Below are 21,232 nucleotides of genomic sequence, written 5' to 3' on the forward strand. Positions count from 1 at the left end.
AGATTTTCTAATTTGATGATACTTCATAAAATTTTAATTTCAAGTTTTAATATTAAATAAAACTCCATTTTTGATTCTGTACTTTTCTTTTAAGTTTGTTTATTTTGAGAAGGGGAGTGGGGAACAGAGGATCCAAAGTGGGCTCTGTGCTGACAGCAGAGAGCCTGATGCGGGGCTTGATCCCACCAACCGTGAGATCATGACCTGAGCTGAAGTTGGGCACTCAACAAACTGAGCCACCCAGGCACCCCTACTTTTATATTTTCAGTTGAAAATTATGTACTGTTAGGTATATGTTTAAAGCATATTATAAAGTTTTGGAAGTATTATTGGTAACTCAGATAATTGAAAGGAGAACTAATATAAAGATTCTGAATATTTCTGTACTTTTTCATTATTTACTCAGGTTTAAAAAAATTCAAATCAACTCAAATTTCTAATTAAGTCATTATTTTCAATTTTTTTAATTTAATATTTTCCAATAAAATTTAGACCTTTTTAGAGAAATATACAAGAATTTTTAATGGGAAAATTAAATTCAGAAGATAAGGAGAAGGTATCTCCACCTAAAACACATGCCTAAGATCCTAGACTCACGCTAGAAATGAACTACATATTTGACTTTGCTTTTTCCAGTGGGCAAAGTAAACATGATTAGTTACATGATCAAATTGTTCATATTCTAAAACCAACCAGATAAGTGTCTTTTATGAGTCCTCACAAAGAAGGGCTACCATATGAAGTAGGTCCGTATCCTCAGCAACATCCCTGCAATAGATACATTTATGGTTTAGTATGACATACATATCAGACTATTCAGTGCAGGCCAGTGACATACCATATAGTCCATCAAAGGATACTCTATGAGGAGCCAAAATAAGTCAATGAGAGTATACAATCCTGAGATAAACTAAAGAAATTTGAAATACTTTGAGCAGCATTTCCCAAGACACTGATATTTTAGAAGATGGTCTTGATTTTGATTTAGAAATTAAACAGTTATTTTGTGAGGCAAAGACAAGTTTCCCTTACATAACTTTATTAACTATAAAAACTTTTAGAGCTCATACCTTCATATTTTTAGTCCTTGGTATGCCAGTCCCCAAAGTGTCAGCTCTGTAGTCACAAACTGTAGAAGCCTTGAAATAATATACATAGGGTATATATGAACAGATCTGCAAGTCTCCTGCTCTGGCCAAAGGTTTTTTAAGAGGAAAGTATTAGGTAAATGCTGGAGGCTGTAGGTGCATTTGTCAAAAATGTTGGAATTGATACTCTTGTGACTATAGTTTGGGAATTGCTAACCTTCTACCAGCACTATTCAGTAGAGTTTCCTGTGATGGTGAAAGTGTTCTATATCTGCACATTCCAAAATGGTAGCCAAGCCAGTAGCCAAGGTGGTGATTGAGCACATGTAATGTAGCTAGAGTGACTGAGGAACTGAACTTTTAATTTTGTTTAATTTTAATTAAAATAACTGCATGTGGCTAGTAGCTGGAGAGGAAGCTCGGTTCTAGAGGACAGGAAAGAATGCTGATCTCTCAGGCTGTGTGAGATAGAGTAGCAGCTAAGTTCAAGATTATATTCTTCATCAATAACTGAATAAAGAAATCTTGTGTTTTTAAGAGACATGAGCTTTTACTAAAGATAATGATTATATTTAAGTTTGCTGTTTTGTTTTTGAGCTTGACAATTAACCAAGGATGCTTGAGTCCATGGTTGATCTTTTAGATATTAATACAATTGTTTTCAGACCGTGTTAGGCTAAAAACTACACTTAAAATTATTTCATAAGATTGAGACATTTACTTATAAAACTGGAAACCTGTGGGTATACTGATATAAGACTGTTTTCTTGTAGTTTCCAGAGTGTGGATTCTTTGGCATGTATGACAAAATTCTTCTCTTTCGCCATGACATGAATTCAGAAAATATTTTGCAGCTGATTACCTCAGCAGATGAAATACATGAAGGAGACCTAGTAGAAGTTGTTCTTTCAGGTAAGTAGCTTCTTTTATTTTGTTGCCTTTTTTTTTTTTCCCAACAAGCATTATTTTTTGTGCTAAATGCTGTGTTCTGTTATAGTCTTTATACTATAGTTGCTTAATTTCTTTCATCTATTGTAATGGCTACCAGGTGATTTTTACTTTCGGGAAGGTTATATCACAGATGACACAGTAGGAAAATAAGCCCTGAATTGTTTATTTGAGTGTTACTAAGCTAAGGGAATTATCATTTGAACTGGCAGAAGAATATATACTCTTTGAAATAAATTGAAATAAAACAATTATACTAAAATTCAGTTCGCTTATCCCCATTTCTATGAAGAGCATGGAAGAGAATTGAGGCTCAAAAAAGAAAATCAGGAAAAAAGGAGAAGTAATGAAGATGTGGAAGAGAAAACTGCAGTGCTGATCATTCTCATGATTTAAATAATGCTCCTTCCCTATGTGTTCTCAGTGGACATTTTCTTACCTCCCTCCTTCCCCCCCCCCCCACCCGTTCTTGCCACCTGTTGTTCCTTAGCTCCTTCTGTTTCTGATCTCATCCAATGGCAGGTGGGCAGGATTTAGTGAGGAATGTAAAGGAACAGCAGCTAGTAGGCCTGCAGAATTTCTTGTTTGACAGGAAAGGAGGGAGGGGGAGAGAGAAGGGTGTGAGAGGAAGGAAGAGAAGGAAAAGGAAAGCCAGCCAAGAGTTCAGAGTCCTGCCACCAATTTTTCCTCTTTTCAGACTCATCTTTGTCACCTGTTCTTGAGATCCTCTCTCCCCTCACCTTTCCTTATTAGTCCTCGATCCTTCCCATTTGATAGCTGCTGTTTTTTAGAGTCTCTTTTTCTTAACTACCAGGACTATGGAGAACAGACTCTGGAAAGAGCTTATACTGAGATCCTGTTAGAACTCAGAGTGTTTACCATTGAGGTTAAGTTCCACAGTTTTATGGGTTTTTTTGTTTGTTTGTTTTTTGTTTGTTTGTTTGTTTTTACTTTAGTGTTCTATTTCCCAGTGTGTTCTAAGTTAAACAGTTTTAGACCTAACAACTATTTGTGATCTTGTCACTATGAGAATATTCTTTTGGAGATTGAAATATCTACCCACAGACCTCCTTTTGGAGCTCAAATTATTTGGACCTGAGGAACTTCCTAAAATAGTTTGAAACCCACAATAGTAAATGCCGAGAATAGTTTATGATGAATGAAACTTACAAAGAAAGAAAGATTCCACATGCTTTGACATAAATGAGTATGGTCAACATTCTTAATATTATTGTAATTGCAGATATACGTTTTATTTTGGTACTTGTCTTTTTTAAAAGCTTTGGCCACAGTAGAAGACTTCCAGATTCGTCCACATACTCTCTATGTACATTCTTACAAAGCTCCTACTTTTTGTGATTATTGTGGTGAAATGCTCTGGGGATTGGTACGTCAAGGACTGAAATGTGAAGGTATGTGTTCTGAGTTTTGGTGTCTTTTGAAAGGGGATTTTGCATTTGCATTCTCTAATCGTTAATGAAAGAATAAGATCATTGGTTAGTGACTAGGTAGTAACCAGTGTTTAGAACTGGACAGATCTAGTTTTTCTGCATTAGAATTGCTAAGGGGTAGGAGGCAGGTGCACATTTCTGATTAGTCTTCTGAGTACTCTAAGGTGGAGGGTCAATAAAGTTTTTCTGCAGAGGGCCAGAGAGCAAATTTTTAAGTATTATTGGTTAATAGTCTCTGTCACAGCTACTTAAATCTGCTTTGGGCCAGGGAAGCTATAAACAAGATGTAGAGAAATGAACAACATGCTGTGTTTTAATAAAATTAATTATGAACACTGAAATTTAGATTTCATACAATTTTTACATATCATGGGAGGAATTTGGTACACAGTCTACAGTTTGCTGAAGTGCTTTAAGCTAATTGTTCTCAAACTTTACCATGTATCAGAATTACCTTGAGGACTTGTTAAACATACTTTGCTAGGACCTACCCCCAGAATTTCTGATTCAGTCGGTCTGGGGTGGAGCCCAATAATTTACACTGAATTTTTTGGCTTCTGCTTAGTTTGTCATTCAGGTTCTTAATTAGGATAACTATTGCTGCCAGAGAAAGTAAATTAAATAAAAGAAGCGTCTATTTTTTATGTAACATACTTACATATTTAAGTTTCTTTAATCTATTTTTTTACCTTTTAAAATATATTTAGGCTGTGGATTAAATTATCATAAACGATGTGCCTTCAAGATTCCAAATAACTGTAGTGGAGTAAGAAAGAGACGTCTATCAAATGTATCTCTGCCAGGACCTGGCCTCTCGGTTCCAAGACTCCTACAGACTGAATATGTACCCCTTCCCACAGAGGAGGTATGTATTTTAAGGCAATAAGAGGGCATTTTAGTACTTGTTCCTTATGTTTCTACGAGGTATATGACATCATCCTAGGACATAAATTATACACTAAAGACTACAAACATTCCTACACTTAAGAAAATTAAAATATATTACTGGAGACAGAGGTTACCAGTAGTAATGAGTTGCGTATTATCTTCTTTGGGACCACATTATCACTTGGACCACTGTGTTAACCTCCTAACCAGTATCCTGGTTCCCATACTTCACCTCATCTTTTACACTACAGTCAGATCATCTTATTTCACTAGAGCTTAATACACAACTCTGATTATATCACTCCCCACTAGGAAACCTTTATATATTCTCTTTCCAACAATCTGTTCTATTTAGCATTCCCTGAACACCCGATTGTTCCCTCTACCTTTGCTCTTATTGGTGTCCCTCCTCCATGCTTTTTTCAGACCTAGCTCAACAGCTGCCTTTCCTGAATTTTCCTCTTACCCAGAAGTTATTTTATTGGTCGAATGCCAAACCACTTTTCAGACCTGTCTAATGGTGTGTATATCATTCTACCTTAATATCATGGTGTCCTCAAGGAATTCATGATCTGTTTAGAGAAGACAATGCCCATGGTCTTTTGTGTGCCCTACCATGCCCAGCACAATATGTTATACTCTGTATATGTTATACTCACTGAATATGTTATATTCAGTGATGTAAGAATGAGTGAATGAATGAACCCAGTGATTATCACAATATTCCAGTGAGATATTTTAGTAGATCTGTACATAATGAGATAGTTGAGACTTATAATGGTTAAGTAGTAACTTGACTCAAGTCACCGAGCAAATTCGTAAGCAACATTAGAATTAAATCCAGATTTAATTATTTTTAGATCAGGGATTTTTCCTAATATATTGTACCCGTGAAGAGTAAAATAGTAGATCAAGAGAGAAAGAAATAACTTCCTTGTTCTTTTGATAGTACTTAAAGTGACCTCCATCCATAGATTGCAATCTTATCATTTAGTTGTTTCTGTAACCCCTTTGGTCTTCCATAAATTAATGGCAGAACCAAGCCTTTGGGCTATTGGCTTGATATCCTGGTCACAAGATTTTGCTATACTGAGGCACCTTAGAATAAAAGCTTCTGAAGTTCTTTCACAAAAATCCCATATTTCCCTGTTGCTTAGCACTAATGTGAGATGTTTAACTTAGAAAAAAAGAGTGCTGTGGCATAAGAACTGAGAGCAAAGAGTTATTAGAAACATATACAAGAGCTTGGGAAAAGACTGGTGATTGAAAAGTGAGTGTATTTTATACATGAACTACACAGGAAACTTAGGTCGCAATGGGGTCTGTAGGATAGAGGCGTGTTGTTTTAAGAGCCCCACAACTGATGCTGGGATGCCAGCTCCCCCTAGATGAGGAGTACTAGATTAGGAAATAGGACAGAGCAGATGAATCAGGTTAAATTTAATTCATTAGTTTCTGTTTTATCCTGAAGATGAAAATTCCTTGGGGAAGTGTATGAAGTAGAGTGACATGTTTGAATTGGTTAGATCGTGCAGAGGATTGTAGAATGAGTAGAAATTGTAGAGTGGAATGTGTGAAAAAAGGCTGCTTCTATCAGTCCACGCATGCAGTCTCAAAAAGGAAAAAGGTACAGTAAGAGAAGAGCTCATGGAGGAAAATCAGAGGGAAGCGTGGGAAAAGAGGACACACTAAAGGAATATAGGACATACCAATGAGGAGATGAGTGCAGCCTTGAATCTGAACGAAGGTTAGAGAAGAGCTGACTCCAAATGGCTGCCCGGTGAGAGCCTCCTAAGTTCCACGTGCCAGGCTTCATGATGAATGCTTTACTCGTCTTTTCTCATGTAATCCTCACCACAGTCCTGGAAGGCATAGCAGCTCTCATCCTGATTTCTTAGATAAGATGTGAGGAAGAAAAGTTTCTGAGTAGTCAAGATACTAAACTTCACTGACCACTGAGATAAGCTGGAAAAAAGGCCAGGCGGGGATAGAAACTTCTGAATCTGACTCTGGGGTTGTCATTGTTTACATGTAAGAAGGCAGTTTCTGTTGCAGTGTCTGAAGTCATTGTAAGGGAAGTGAGTAAAGAGACAGAGGAGCAGAAGCTAGTCTTTGGGACTAGAAGATGGTCACTGAATTTGGTTACAACAGGACCACTAAGACTAGAGAGACCAGACTTGAATGATGGCTCTTTGGAGATGAGAAGGAGGAATATTCCTTGCAGTACATTTGGGCAGAGGCCTGAGGGGCCAGGACAGGACAGAATCAAGGTAGAAACTGTTGGAACTAAGCGTATGCATAAAAGTGGAGGCATTTTTTTACTGAATAATATTCCAAAGTCAAATATGTATAATTAGGGAATTTCCCCCCTTTGAATGCTTTTATTGCTTTTATTATTACATCTGATTGAGAGTTGGCAACATGTTATAAAGTTTTTGTAGGCAAATGTTCACTTTAGACATTAGTTGAAACCCATGCCATGGAAATAATCGGATTACTTTTAGAGAATTTCTGGCTTCTCATTAATAAAGAAGTAAGAATTTTAGTAGTTTGTAAAGAGGGGCCATTAAATCAAGGTAAGAGAAGAACTTTCACTCTAGTTACTCTAGTCTTAGTGGTCCCATTTTCACCAAATGTTCCACAGGTAATTTTACCAGTATCCTCCTTCCTCCAAATTCTGGTTCAGTCTTCCATACCTTTCCTGCCTTCCTCACTCAAGAGAATGGGAAACCATGGTCCCTGATGAGATTGTAGCCTATGCTCAGGTGTGTTTGAGATGGGAAAAAGATGGGACTGGACTTTCATGGAGAAGACCTGGGGCTAAGGGCATCTGCCTAGGTGGCAGGGGGTGCGGGCAGTTAAGCGTCCAACTCTTGATTTTGGTTTACATCATGATCTCACAGTCATAAGATCAAGTCCCGTGTCAGGCTCCATGCAGTGCATGGAGCCTACTTGAAATTCATTCTTTCTCTCTCTCTCTCTCTCTCTCTGTCTCCCTATCATGTACATGTTCTCTCTCTCTCAAAAAAAAAAAAAAAAAAAAAAAAAAAAAAAAACCCCAAAAAACCCACAGACAGAAGACCTAGGGCTAAATCTTGATTATAATGCTTGCACTTAAGTAATATTAATCCCTTTGAGCCTATTTTTTCATATTTAAGTAACTTTGTACTAAACATGAAAAATTAGGTGGCTGCTGTAGCCCAGTCTCCTGAGTAGCTCCTTGCACACATGCTTTGTACCATGTCCCTAATACCCAGTCCCAGGAGGGCCTGACCAAAGGCAGTCAGTCACTAGCTGGCCACTGGCATATGAAGGGATTTGTTATGACAGTTCTTCCTTACAGGGGTGTCCTACATATTTGATGATGGCTGGCAAAATCGATCTTCTTCCATCTTGTGTGCTTTAAACTTGAGACAAACCGAAAGTGGTAGAGGCAGGAGCAAGAGGAGCAGAGTGTTGAATCACCACTAGAATAGGGAGCCAGGGGTGAACAAAAGCCTACAACATCTGTTTCTCGTTCCCGCTGGCTTCCATTACTAGCTTTGCAGGATCGCTGCGGTGCTCAGTACCCAGCGTCACGGTGGAAGAAAAGGGCCAGGCTAGAGCGGGAGATCCTGAGAGCTGAAGCAAGTTTGGTTTGGGTTTTAACATTGTTTTTGTAACTTTTCTTAAATTAAACTGCTTCCTAATATGCTTTGGGACATTTGTGGCTACACAGCAGGGAAAAACTATCCATCAGAGACCATTTTTGTGTTCTTTTTATAATGTTCTTCTCCATTTGAATGTCCTTTTCTGTTTCTTCTTAACCTTCTTCCTGCTTTCTTCCAAACAGTCTTTTTTTTTCTTCCTCCCTTCATTTATTTCATACAGTTCTCTAATATATTTCATACATTATACATACATGAAATATTTATTTCATACAGTTTCTTCTGGCTTCTTTTGCTTTTATGGGTTGACTCAACTTCTCTGAGTTAGATATTACAAGTTATGGAAGGCACATGAAAGGCCTCAGGACTTCAGTTCTGGCAGTGAAGATACAAGCAGCTACAACAAAATCTATAATATGTCTAGATGATAGGTGTTTTGTGTTTGAGAATGTGGACTATACTGTATTCATTTTTGTTTCTGCAATACACAGCAGAGGGTCTGGTCTGTAGTATAATAATCAGTGAATGCTGAATGAATGGGATGAGCCATATTGAACTGGCCTGTAATTTAACTTGATTATTTTCTTTGTACATATAGAAAGTATCATAGTTAGAAAAATCTAGTTATCTCTCAGGTTACACAAAAATTTTTAATCAACATCTTTAATTTTCCTCTTTGCTCCTCTCGGGGAGTAAAGCCCAAATAACTAGAAAATACTTAAAATATCAAGGGACTTCCTAAAACATCAGTACTGAGGGGTAAAGTTGTTTTAGCTAATTTTGTATCTGCCATTTTTTATGTCATCATCATTAGACTTAAGTTTTGTTGTTTTTTTTTTAATTTTTTCTTTTAACGTTTATTTTTGAGACAGAGAGAGACAGAGCATGAACAGGGAGGGGCAGAGAGAGAGGGAGACACAGAATCCGAAATAGGCTCCAGGCTTTGAGCTGTCAGCACAGAGCCCGACGCGGGGCTCGAACTCACGGACCGTGAGATCATGACCTGAGCCGAAGTCGGACACTTAACCGACCAAGCCACCCAGGCGCCCCTAGACTTAAGTTTTTAACAAACATATTTTAGTATTTGTAAAAATACATTTGAAAAACCAAGACTTATTTCAAAATATTTTTAGATATCATGTTCAGTAATTCAACATGAACAACAATAAACTTTCTGAATTTATTATTATTCAGAAAGGTTCGTGATTATGATTCGTTTCTTGGTAAGGTTTTTCAAGGGATTTAAACATGTCATAAATTCATTTTAAGGCTTTTGTTTTTTATTTGTAAAACGCTATATATGTCTGGCAAATAGTTCATCAATGAATATACGTATGTGAGGATGAAAAATTTTTTTTTTTTTTTTATAAATAATAGCAAAAAAATCTGCACTGTTCACATTCAAATGATGGTAAGTTAAGCTTCCAGAGGAAACTGCTGAGATGCACATTTTTAGATTTTTGGCTTTAGTGTTCAAAATAAATGACTTTGATCTCAAGTCCTGCTCTTAATACTTTGTTTTTAATATACTTAATACTTATGGAAATTACTTATGTTTTAGTCACATGTTCACCAAGAACCAAGTAAGAGAATTCCTTCTTGGAGTGGTCGCCCAATCTGGATGGAAAAGATGGTAATGTGCAGAGTAAAAGTTCCACACACATTTGCTGTTCACTCTTACACCCGCCCCACAATATGTCAGTACTGCAAGCGGTTACTGAAAGGCCTCTTTCGCCAAGGAATGCAGTGTAAAGGTAGGATTGGATGTTCTTCTGAAATAAAATTCATAGGTTTTTGTTAGGAAATTTGTTTCAAAATATTTATATTTCAGAAGCATAGGCAAAGAAATTGGGTTCATAGTTGTTAATTTAAAAAAAGAAAAAAATGCATGCATGCACACACATTCATATTTATCAACAACTATTGCTCTCTGTAGTATATGTACTATGTACCAGGACCTACAATACAGAAAAGCTAGAATTTGGATCTGTAAGGTATGGCTGCTCTACACCTATCCGTATGGGGCAGTTAGTAAGCAGGTGAGCAGATATTTGAGCTTAAGTCTTTCTGATTCCAGAGCCAAATGCTACCCAAAATATAAAATAATGCTTTCCTCTTTCCCTTAAACATTCACACACACACACACACACACACACACACACACACACACACACACACACAAATTTATTACAAGAGTTTTCTTGTTTTTATTTATAATTATGTAGCTAGGAAAGCTGTACCAAAACTGTTATTCCAGAGACTAATCATACTGAAATAGGAAGAATATAAGTAGAAGCCACTGGAAATGTGATAGGGATTATCCATATTCGGGTACTAACCCAAAACACTATCATCGTATTCTAAAAACATCTCTCATTGAACCAGGCTTTTAATAGAATAATGGAATATTTTTTCCTACAGTTGTGTTATTTTTTATGTTTTTAAAGATGATTTTAACTTTTGTTTCATATCTCCTTCACAACACTCCTGAACAATATAGTGAAAACCAAAACAGTTTAAAATGTGTTATTAATTATTGAGCCAGGATGGGGTGTAAGTAGCCTGTCTATAATTTTATGTACTTATTTTTATGTGATTATTTTAATGGTTCTTGGTAACATACTTTTTATATAATAGAAGTGATGTGGAATTGAATTCTCTAGTTTTATATAAATAAAACATTAGAATTGAGGTCTTTGCAACAATAAATCCTATTTACAATACAGAATAAAATAATTGTACATAAATTTGACTTAAGTATATGAGAAAACTTTTCTTGGCAGTATATGGCAACATGGGAGAACATCAGATAGAGGACAGGTTGTGCATTTGTTGCCAGGTAGTTAATAACTATCAGGCAGGCATAATTAAATGTTGAAATTTTATTTCAACAGCTTACTTTTAAATATGAGTTAATATATAAATTAATACTTTAAAATATCAACACTAAAGTATATTGGCAAGCAGCCACTAAGGAATGTTTTGGGAAAGAACATCAATAACAGATGTACAAATTCTAGCCAACAGATAATCTTAGAAAAGGTTGTAGGTAGTGCTGCTCTGCTGAACAGAACAGAAACATTCTAAAACCATATGCAGAGCAGTACGATAGTTTGTAGAGGACCTAACATAAATATGTAGATTGATGAATTTTGAAATAAAACCAGTTAACTCTGCTACTGGGTTATTGATTTAATTTCTTAGCTCTAAAAAAATAATGTTTCATGCTTGTATTGGTTCAGAAATATATATGTATTTCTGTATAACTAAGCTATTTTAATTATCAGTCAGAAACATTCACTTATTTCAGTGACTTCTTTTTTGTTTTTTTTAGTTTTTTTAATATTTATTTATTTTTGAGAGAGACGGAGTGTGAGCAGAGAGTACTTATTTTTATGTGATTATTTTAACGGTTTAACGGGGCAGAGAGAGAGGGAGACACAGAATCCGAAGCAGTTTCCAGGCTCTGAGCTGTCCACACAGAGCCCAATGTGGAACTCGAACTCATGAACCTGAGCCAAAGTCAAACTCTTAACTGACTAACCACCCAGGCACCCCAGTGATTTCTATATTTTTAAGATATGAATTAGGATATTAAAAAGTAAAACAGTCATTTTCATTCACTTGTCAAGCTAAGAAAGAAAACAGTAATTTAGTTAAAACAGTTACACTGGATCATTTGAGAAGATACACAGTTCCAAGAGTAGCTACTCATTCAATCACCTGTTTTTTTGTTTAAAAAAATTTTTTTTAAGTTTATTTATTTATTTTGAGAGAGAGAGAGAGCGGGGAAGGGGCAGAGAGAGAGAATCCCAAGCAGGCTCCATACTGCCAGTGCAAAGCCCAATGTAGGGGCTTGAACCCACAAACTGTGAGATCATGACCTGAGCTGAAGTTGGACACTTAACTGACTGAGCCACTCATGTGCCTCATCACCTGCTTATTTTCTACTTTGTAATATTAAAACTTCAAGACAGCTTGAAAGCATACATAAAATATAAGAAAATATGAACAAGTTAATAAGAACATGAGTAAGAGTACAGAGAAATAAAAATGCCTGCCATTAGAACCTACCTACTTGCTGCCGACAGGCCACAAATTTGGCTCTACATTTTCAAAGCGAAAATGGAAATCTTGTTATTGTTACGGTTTGCATACCTCATGAGATAAAAAGCAAATCAATTAAGATAAATGGAAGATGTTAATATTAATATCATATATGAATTTTTCTAGGGCCTTTCATTTAAAAAGACAGTGTTATTTAATACAAGTTGGGTCACCCACCAAATTGTTAATCATGGGGCTTTTTCTTATAATAACCTTTACCTTATGCCATTGGTGTGATACCCAGAACTTTCTTGAATCACAAGGGCTACAAAATCATTCTAAGTCAGGACTTGAAATTATTTTCTTCCCGATATTGCTGGAAGATGGAATTCCAAGGTGGAAGGGCGTAGTAGACAGTAGTAATAGCAGAGGGTCTCAATTTTGGTATCACCTAAAAAACACTTTTAAAACACATTTCTCAGCCCCACTCCCAGAGCTGCTGACATAATAGGTTTGGAGTAGCGCCCAGAAATTTGCATTTCTAACAAGTTCTTTGTAATGCTGATTATGCTGGTCTGGGAACCAGAGTTTGAGAACCACTGAGTTACTTGTAGTATTGAATAGCTTGTACCTGACATTCATCTGCAGTGCTATCAACTCGGATGTTCTTGCAGGCTGAAGAGAACTATATATAAAGGTGGGAGACGTTGTGCATGAGAAGCTCATGCCTTTCCTTACAAGGCTGTATAGGAAAGCCCTTACTAATTCCTAATAAAAGCTTGTAGAATCTCAGTCTCTCTTCTGCATATGCACCAGGTCCTAATAATTAGGAACTGAAAGTAAGTGCTTGACATATATTGGAAAGTAGTCAGCCTGAGAAACTGTCAAGGGGAACATGGAAAGATGAGTATGAGTTAATGGAGCTGCCAGCAACATTTTGGCAATTACAGATAAAGAAACTGAGCCCTAGAAGAATTGGGGAAGATGGCAGCAAAGTAGGAGGAACCTAGGTTCGCTCATCCCACAGATACAACTAGATAATTATCAAAGCATCCTAAATGTCCCAGAAATCTACCTGAAGACTGGCAGAACAAACTCTACAACTAAAGGTAGAAAAGAAGCCACAATGAAGAAGGATGGAAGTGTGGGATGTGGTTTAGGGAAGAAATGGATCTTGGCTGCTGTGGAAGACAGGGAGCCATGGTCATGAGAAGGATGAGAGAGAATGCACAAGGGAATGCACAAGGAGAATGTTTCCTCATCCATTGGCTTGGAAAGCAAGAGGGGCTGAATTACTTGAGTTCTGGCAGTCAGCAGAGATTAAAGCCTGAAGTTTTAAGCATCAGCGGACTGGAATCTGGGAGTCTAGAGGTATTGGGGCTGCCTTCAGAGACAAGACAGGCAAACAACCTAGGGGCAGACAGTGTGGAAGCAACAATCTGAAGAATGCCTGGGGCACACAGTGAGGAGATTATTTGCTCTTCTTGGAGCATGCCCCTGAGAAGCAGAGTTCACAAAGAGCCCTTTCTGGGAACAAAGGAGCTGGTGCCATTTTTTTCTCCTGCCAATTAGTGGTCATAGATCAGTGGAATAGAATGGAAAACCCTGAAATGAACCCACAACTGTATGATCAGTTAATCTTGGACAAAGTAGGAAAGAATATCCAGTGGGAAAAAGACAATCTTTTTAACAAATGGTGTTGGGAAAACTGGACAGCAACATGCAAAAGAATGAAACTGGACCACTCTCTTTTACCATACACAAAAATAAACTGAAAGTGGATTAAAGACCTAAGTGTGAGAACTGAAATCATAAAAGTCCTTGAAGAAAGCACAGCAATAATTTCTTTGATATGAGCCATAGCAACTTTTTTCTAGATAGGTCTCCTGACCCAAGGGAAACAGAAGCAAAAATAAACTGTTGGGACCACATCAAAATAAAAAGCTGCTGCACAGCAAAGGAAACAATCATCAAAACTAAAAGGCAGCAATCTATGGAATGGGAGAAGATATTTAAAAATGACCTATCCCATAAAGGGTCAGTACCCAAGATACATAAAAAACTTATACAACTTAACAGCCAAAAAATGAGTAAGCCAATTAGAAATGGGCAGAAGACATGAATAGACATTTTTCCAAAGAAGACATACAGATGGCCAATAGGCACATGAAAAGATGCTCAACATCACTTATCATCGGGGAAACACAAATCAAAACTACAGTGATGTATCACCTCACACCTGTCAGAATGGCTAAAATCAACAACACAAGAAACAAGTTTTCGTGAGGATGTGGTGAAAGGGGTACCCTTTTGCACTTTTGGTGGGAATACAAACTGGTACAGCCTCTCTGGAGAACAGTATGGAAATACCTCAGAAAGTTAAAAATAGGGGCACCTGGGTGGCTCAGTTGGTTAAGCGTCCAACTTTTGATTTCAGCTCAGGTCATGATCCTACAAACTGAGATTGAGTCCCATGTTGGGCTCTGTGCTGACGGTGTTGGAGTTTGCTTGGGATTCTCTCTCTTCCTCTCTCTGCCCCTTTCCCACTCATGCTCTCTTTCTCTCTCAAAAATAAATAGACTTAAAAAAAACAAAGTTAAAAATAGAACTACCCTATGATCCAGCAATCCCACCAGAAGTATTTACCCACAGAATACGAAAGCACTAATTCAGAGAGGTAACATGTACTCTTATGTTTATAATAGCGTTGTCTACAATAGCTAAATTATGGAAACAGCCATTATCAACAGATTGATGAATGGATAAAGAAGATGCGGCATATATATACAGTGGAACATTAATCAGCCATAAGAAAGAATGAAATCTTGCCACTTGGTAGATGGGGCTAGAGAGAATTATGCTAAGCAAAATAAGTCAGAGAAAGACAAATACCATATGATTTCACTCATATGTGGAATTTAAAAAACAAAACAAACGAGCAAAGGGGAAAAATAGAAACAAACCAAGAAACAGACTCTTAGCTATAGAGTTAAACATCTTAACTGATGGTTACCAGAGGGGAGGTTGGTAGGGGAAGTGTTAGAAAGGTTATAGGGATTAAGGAGTGCATTGTGATGAGCACTGGGTGATGTATGGAAGTGTTGAATCACTATATTACATACCTGAAACTAATATTACATCATGTTAACTAGCTGGAATTTACATTAAAACTTAAAACAAATAAATTAAAAAAAAAGAAATGGAACCCTGAGGAGTTGAATACCTGTTAAGAGGTGGCATCAGAATTTGAAACCAGACCTTTATTCCAAGACCTGAGTTCTTAGTAAAGGAAAACTTTAAAAAGTCTCTAAGCATATCTGATACTGCCTGACTTTTTACATACATTAATAAACCAAATATTTTATTTCAGATTGTAAATTCAACTGCCATAAACGCTGTGCATCAAAAGTACCAAGAGACTGTCTTGGAGAAGTCACTTTCAATGGAGGTAAAATTCTTTTTCTTAATTTGCCTAAACGATCAGAAAAGGTCACAGTTCTTTTGTGTATTATCTTTGTATAAGGCTATATTTGCATGTTTTATTTTGTTTACTTTGTTTCTTAAACTTTGGCTTTTTAAATTTAATAATCAAGGAAAATACAGATAATCAGTAAAAGTACACTTACTGTATTGTATTGTATCTTATTTTATTTATGGCTTCCCATTTTTCCTATAGCCACCTACCATTTGTAGTCTAATGTTGCCAGTGGTGTTGCATATTTTCTTCCATCCTTAGACATAAAATACTTCTTTTTACACCCTGCTGTTGTCCCTAGAGGTGTTCATAGTTCTAATACTTACTGACTGCTTCTGTGTGCCAGGCACAGTTCTATACTCTTTACATACATTGATATTTAAACCTAAGAACAGCCCTTTGAGTTAAGTATTTACAGATGAGTAAACCTGGGCACAAAGACATTGAATAACTTGCCCAAGAAATATAGCCAACAGTTTATAGAGTTGGGATTTGAACCCATATGATCTGGCTTCTTAGTCCATAGTCATTAGAACACATTGTGCTGCCTCACTGTCTCTTTCTCCATCAAATAATCATTTGCTAAACATATTCCCTCATGCCTTTTTCTTTTCTTTTTTCAAGATTATATATTAATTATGTTTTTGGAGGGAAGGAATAATGATTCCAAGCATAATTTTTTTTTATTGTTTGCCTGTAATATATATATATTTTTCAATATATGAAGTTTATTGTCAAATTGGTTTCCATACAACACCAGTGCTCATCCCAAAAGGTGCCCTCCTCAATACCCATCATCCAAGCATAATTTTTATTTAGCATTTACAGGACTGGTAAAAATTAAATGTAAGTAGTTCTGTAGGATGAAAAGTATAAGGAATGGAAATTGAATTTCTTAAGATTTTAATGTTTTCTTTTATGGCATTTTTTTTTTTAAGTTTATTTATTTTGAGAGAGACAGTGCGAGGGCGGGGTGCAGAGAGAGAGGGAGATAGAGAATCACAACCTGGCTCTACGCTGTCAGTGCAGAGCCCAACTTTGGGCTCAAACTCACAAACTATGAGATTATGACTTGAGCCAAAACCAAGAGTCGGTCGCTCAACTGACTGGGCCACGCAGGCGCCCCTGTGGCATGTTTTTTATGGTTGCTATTTAACACCATTGACAGATCGTGATTGGTTTTCTCATTTGGGTTACTCTGAATTAATGCAGCTTTGCTATAGACTAAAGTTTCCTCCAGATTTATGGTTCATGTATTTTTGTACTTTACTGCTGTTTGACAGATGGATATGAAATACTATTTATATTGGTTTTAATGTATACTAAGTAGTTTGAACATCTTTCAAATGGTTACTGGTTCTTAAGGGTTTTTTTTTCCCCTATAAATTATCTGTTCACATGTTTTGTCCATTTTTCTGTTTATTTGTTATTGATTTGTAGGGAGTTGTTGATAATTCTACCTAATAGTTCTTTGTCAGTTATACTTGATGTAAATACCTTCTCTGAGTTCTGGATTATCATTTTTTTAAGCAGTGTTATTGAGAAACTTTGCATACTTGGCACATTTAGTTTATTCACAAAGTTAGGCATGTATCAGTGCAGTCCAGTGTTAGGACATTTTTCATTACCCTGAAAAGAAACTCCATACACATTAGCAGTCACTCGTCGCTCTTCCCCACTAGCCCATGGCAACCACTAATCAGCTTTCTACTGCTGTGGGTTTGTCTGTTCTAAACTTTGCATACAGATGAAATCATAATATGTAGTCTTTTGTGACTGGTTTCTTGGACCTAGCTTAATGTTTTCAGGGCTCCTCCATGTTGTAACATGTATCGGTACTCGTTCTGCTTTGTTGGTGAATAGCATTCCTCTGCATGAAGATACCACGTTTTATGTATCTGTTCACCAGCCAGTTGATGGACATTTGAGCTGTATCCACTTTGGGGCTATTACGAATAATGCTGCTATGAACATTTTGAGTACAATTTCTGTGGACATATGTTTTCATTTCACTTGGGTAGATACCTAGTTGTGGAATTGTTGAGTCATGTGGTAACTCCGTGTTTTAAAATTTTGAGGACTGCCAAACTGTTTTCCAAAGCAGCTGCACTATTTTACACTCACTTTACCAGCAGTGTATGAGGATTCTAGTTTTTCTGAAAGGTCACCACCGCTTGTTATTATCTGTCATTTGGATTGTTGCCATCCTACTGAGTATGAAGTAATACTTCCTTGTGTTTTTGATTTGCATTCGTGGATGGCTAATTGATATGCACATCTTTTCACATACCTGTTGGTCATTTTTACATCTGCTTTGGGAAATATCTATTACTCTGGTCCTTTGCTCATTCAACTGGTTATTTATTTTTTTATTATCGAGTCTTAAGAGTTCTTTAAACATTTGAGATACAAGTCCCTTATTTGATATATGATATGTAAATACTTTTTTCCCTTCTGTTGGACAGACTTTTTGCTTTTTTGAGGTATCATTTGAAGCACAAAAGTTTTTAATTATAATCAAGTCCACTTTAATTTTTCTTCTGTAACTTATATTTTTGGTATTTTGTCTGGAAGGCTTTGCATAACCCAAGGTCACAAAGATTTACTCCTGTGTTTTCTTCTAAGAGTTTCATAGATTAACTCTTACATTTAGATCTGTGATCCACTTTAAGTTAATTTTTGTATTTGGTTTACAAAAGAGGTCGAGTTTCACCTTTTTGCATGTAGATAATCCAGTTCTACCAGCACCATTTTTGGAACAGACTATTTATCTTTCCCCAACAAATTGCCCTGGACCAGTTAACCCAACATACAATAGTGGTGGCTAATTTTTTGCTTTGCTTCTAGTATATTTTGTCATACAGAAATTTAAGTTCTAATTATTAAAAAAATTTTTTTAAATGTTTTTATTTATTTTTGAGAGAGAGAGAGACAGAGCAAGCGGAGTAGGAGCAGAGAGAGAGAGGGAGACACAGAATCTGAAGCAAGCTCCAGGCTCTGAGCTGTCAGCACAGAGCCTGATGCGGGGCTCGAACTCACGAGTCGTGAGATCATGACCTGAGCCAAAGTCAGACACTCAACTGACTGAGCCGCCCAGGCGCCCCTAAGTTCTGTTTAAGCAAATTAATTAATTGTCTGCCTTAGGGTGTGTGCATTTTATATCTTCCTTAATTAAATACCTCTTTATCCATAAAGATATTTTCCTATTTTCATTAAGAGTTTTAAAACCTTTTTTTTTTTTTCACATTTAATATACTTTTTCTATTTACATGTATTGCTCTCCCATTAATTTGAAACTCTGAATTCATTTAAAACTTTGCCAGAACCTTCCAGTCTGGGAACAGATACAGATATACCAATGGATATTGACAGTAGTGACATGAACAGTGATGGTAGCCGGGGCTTGGATGACATTGAAGAACCATCTCCTCCAGAAGATAAAATGTTCTTCTTGGATCCGTCTGATCTTGATGTGGAAAGAGATGAGGAAGCTGTGAAAACCATCAGGTAATGCACGTGTGTGTATTGCAAGCTACTTCCAAATGCAGGATTAGTCCAGGTGCTTCATTAAGAAAGAAAAAGCCACATTTCTTTCAATGGAACCTAGAATGTAATTTACAATCCAGTTAAAGTATTGCTAATTCCTTTACATGCACCACAGTATTTCTGAAATAAATTATACACTCTTGCCATCTACTCAAGATGGGAAAGTATGAGAATCCTTGTTAAAGAGAAAAATGCTTTATTTAAATGTAGTCTAGATATTATATCTGGCTGTGGAACAGCCACCACAAGGTGCCGGAATTAAACTATCAATTAAAGCAACCAGCTTCTTCATTTAGGCAAATTATCAGATGTTAGAAACACCAGTGAGAATATATACCTGCCGAATGTTGCACAGAGATGATGGTGACAAATTTGGGGGCAGTTTTCATTTTACCACAATTAGACTGTTAGCACTTTGTAAAATGCTATTGGATTATAAAACTTATAAATATCCCCTTATGTTTGTAGAAATTCAGTTTTTTGTGTATACAGCTTTGTAGGATACACTACTTTGTAATAAAATGTGAATATTTTGGCAGGTTTTGTTCTTCACTGGCAACAAAGAAGTATTTAGAGAAAATGGATCATTTATCAGTCTCACATAACTGAGTGGTCATTTATTCATTTTGGCTTGTCATTAGATTACAGCTATTATCATTATCATTATGAACTAAAACTTACTGTTTACCCAGTTTGGAGACTGTGAAGAGAACTTAGCTAGCTTCCTAATCATGAATATTTCATAATTTAAGAGAAAATATTTAACTGAGATTCAAATTGAAAAACCATATATTTTTCACACATATCCCATCAAATTGTTCTTTTACTTCCAGCTGTGCTGTTTCTGACCCACGTTTCAATATTACCTGATTTGACGCAGTACTTTATTTTTTCTTAATTGGTAGCTATAAATCATTTTATTAGTATCTATTAGAAATACTTCTTGTTAACAACATGAAAAATGGAATTTGACATTTGAACCATGTGATTTTGTGAATAGGTATACTTGCTTTTTACCTTGTTACGAATTTACTAATTAATCATGCTGCTTAGGGCAAAAGAAGCTTTCTCAACAGCAGTCCCAAATGAGACCCTCTTCCAGGCTCCAGATCTTCCAGTTGGGGAAGATTCTTTCTGCTCTGTTCATTGTTTTGTGTTGGGACCTTCCAAAAAATATTGATGACACATAATGAGGACTTTCAGGATTGTCTTAGTCTTTTATAAATCAACTGTGTATCATCATGAAAGGATTAAGTTCTTTTTCTTAACCTATTTCTGTAAGATATTTTGAAAAAATTTAGCTCAGTTATCTTTAAAAAGGCCAGTGAGCTTACAGTATTCATAGGATTTTTTAAAAATTCAAATTATCAATATTTTATCATAAATGTTAAATGTTTTGTAGTCCGTCAACAAGCAGTAATATTCCGCTGATGAGGGTTGTACAGTCCATCAAGCACACAAAGAGGAAGAGCAGCACGATGGTGAAGGAAGGGTGGATGGTCCATTACACCAGCAGGGACACCCTGGTCAGTAGTCACAGATATTTTAATATGGTAGTGAAAGTTTGTTACGTACTTTATTTTGTGCATTTTTAAAATCAAAATGAGGATGTAATATGTATTAAGACATAGTATATTGGAACTGTAGTTACATTTGTAAAGAGTTCTTAAAAGGCAGAACGTTGAAATATCTTTACAAACCAGTAGAGCAGTAGAGATTCAGAAGAGGTCTGGGGATATAACATCAAATACAAAATCCATGAAAGAAATAATAAGAGGGACTTCATTATAATTATAAACTCCTGCTCTGCAAAAGACAGTATCAAGAGAATAAGACAACCACTGGCTAGGAGGAAGTATTTACAAAAGAGACATCTGATGAAAGACTTCTCTAAAATATACAAAGAACGCTTAAAACTCAACAGTAAGAAAACAAACAACCCAATTAAAAAATGAGTCAAAGACCTTAACATATACCTCACCAAAGAAGATCTGTACAGATGGCAAACAGGCATATGATGAAGATGTTCCACATCATATGTTGTCAGGGAGATGCAAATTAAAACAACAGTGAGATACCACTACACGCTTATTGGAATGACCAAAATCTGGAACACTGTCGACACCAAACGCTGGCAAGGAT

The 21,232-nt window shown here is 36.3% G+C and overlaps 1 protein-coding gene across 2 annotated transcripts in view; it reads left to right on the forward strand.

Moving 5' to 3' along the window:
• Positions 1-21,232, forward strand: part of PRKD3 (protein kinase D3) — an 87,200-nt gene that overhangs the window by 39,060 nt on the left and 26,908 nt on the right. For both annotated transcript variants that reach the window (XM_042933235.1, XM_042933234.1), the window contains exons 3-9: positions 1,862-2,000; positions 3,317-3,448; positions 4,195-4,352; positions 9,584-9,776; positions 15,440-15,517; positions 18,868-19,051; positions 20,493-20,616. In XM_042933235.1, coding sequence (XP_042789169.1) covers positions 1,862-2,000; positions 3,317-3,448; positions 4,195-4,352; positions 9,584-9,776; positions 15,440-15,517; positions 18,868-19,051; positions 20,493-20,616 — 1,008 coding nt within the window. The remainder of the gene's footprint in view (positions 1-1,861; positions 2,001-3,316; positions 3,449-4,194; positions 4,353-9,583; positions 9,777-15,439; positions 15,518-18,867; positions 19,052-20,492; positions 20,617-21,232) is intronic.

This window comes from Panthera leo, chromosome A3, assembly GCF_018350215.1.
Source record: "Panthera leo isolate Ple1 chromosome A3, P.leo_Ple1_pat1.1, whole genome shotgun sequence".
In the NCBI taxonomy this organism is placed as follows: Eukaryota; Metazoa; Chordata; class Mammalia; order Carnivora; family Felidae; genus Panthera; species Panthera leo.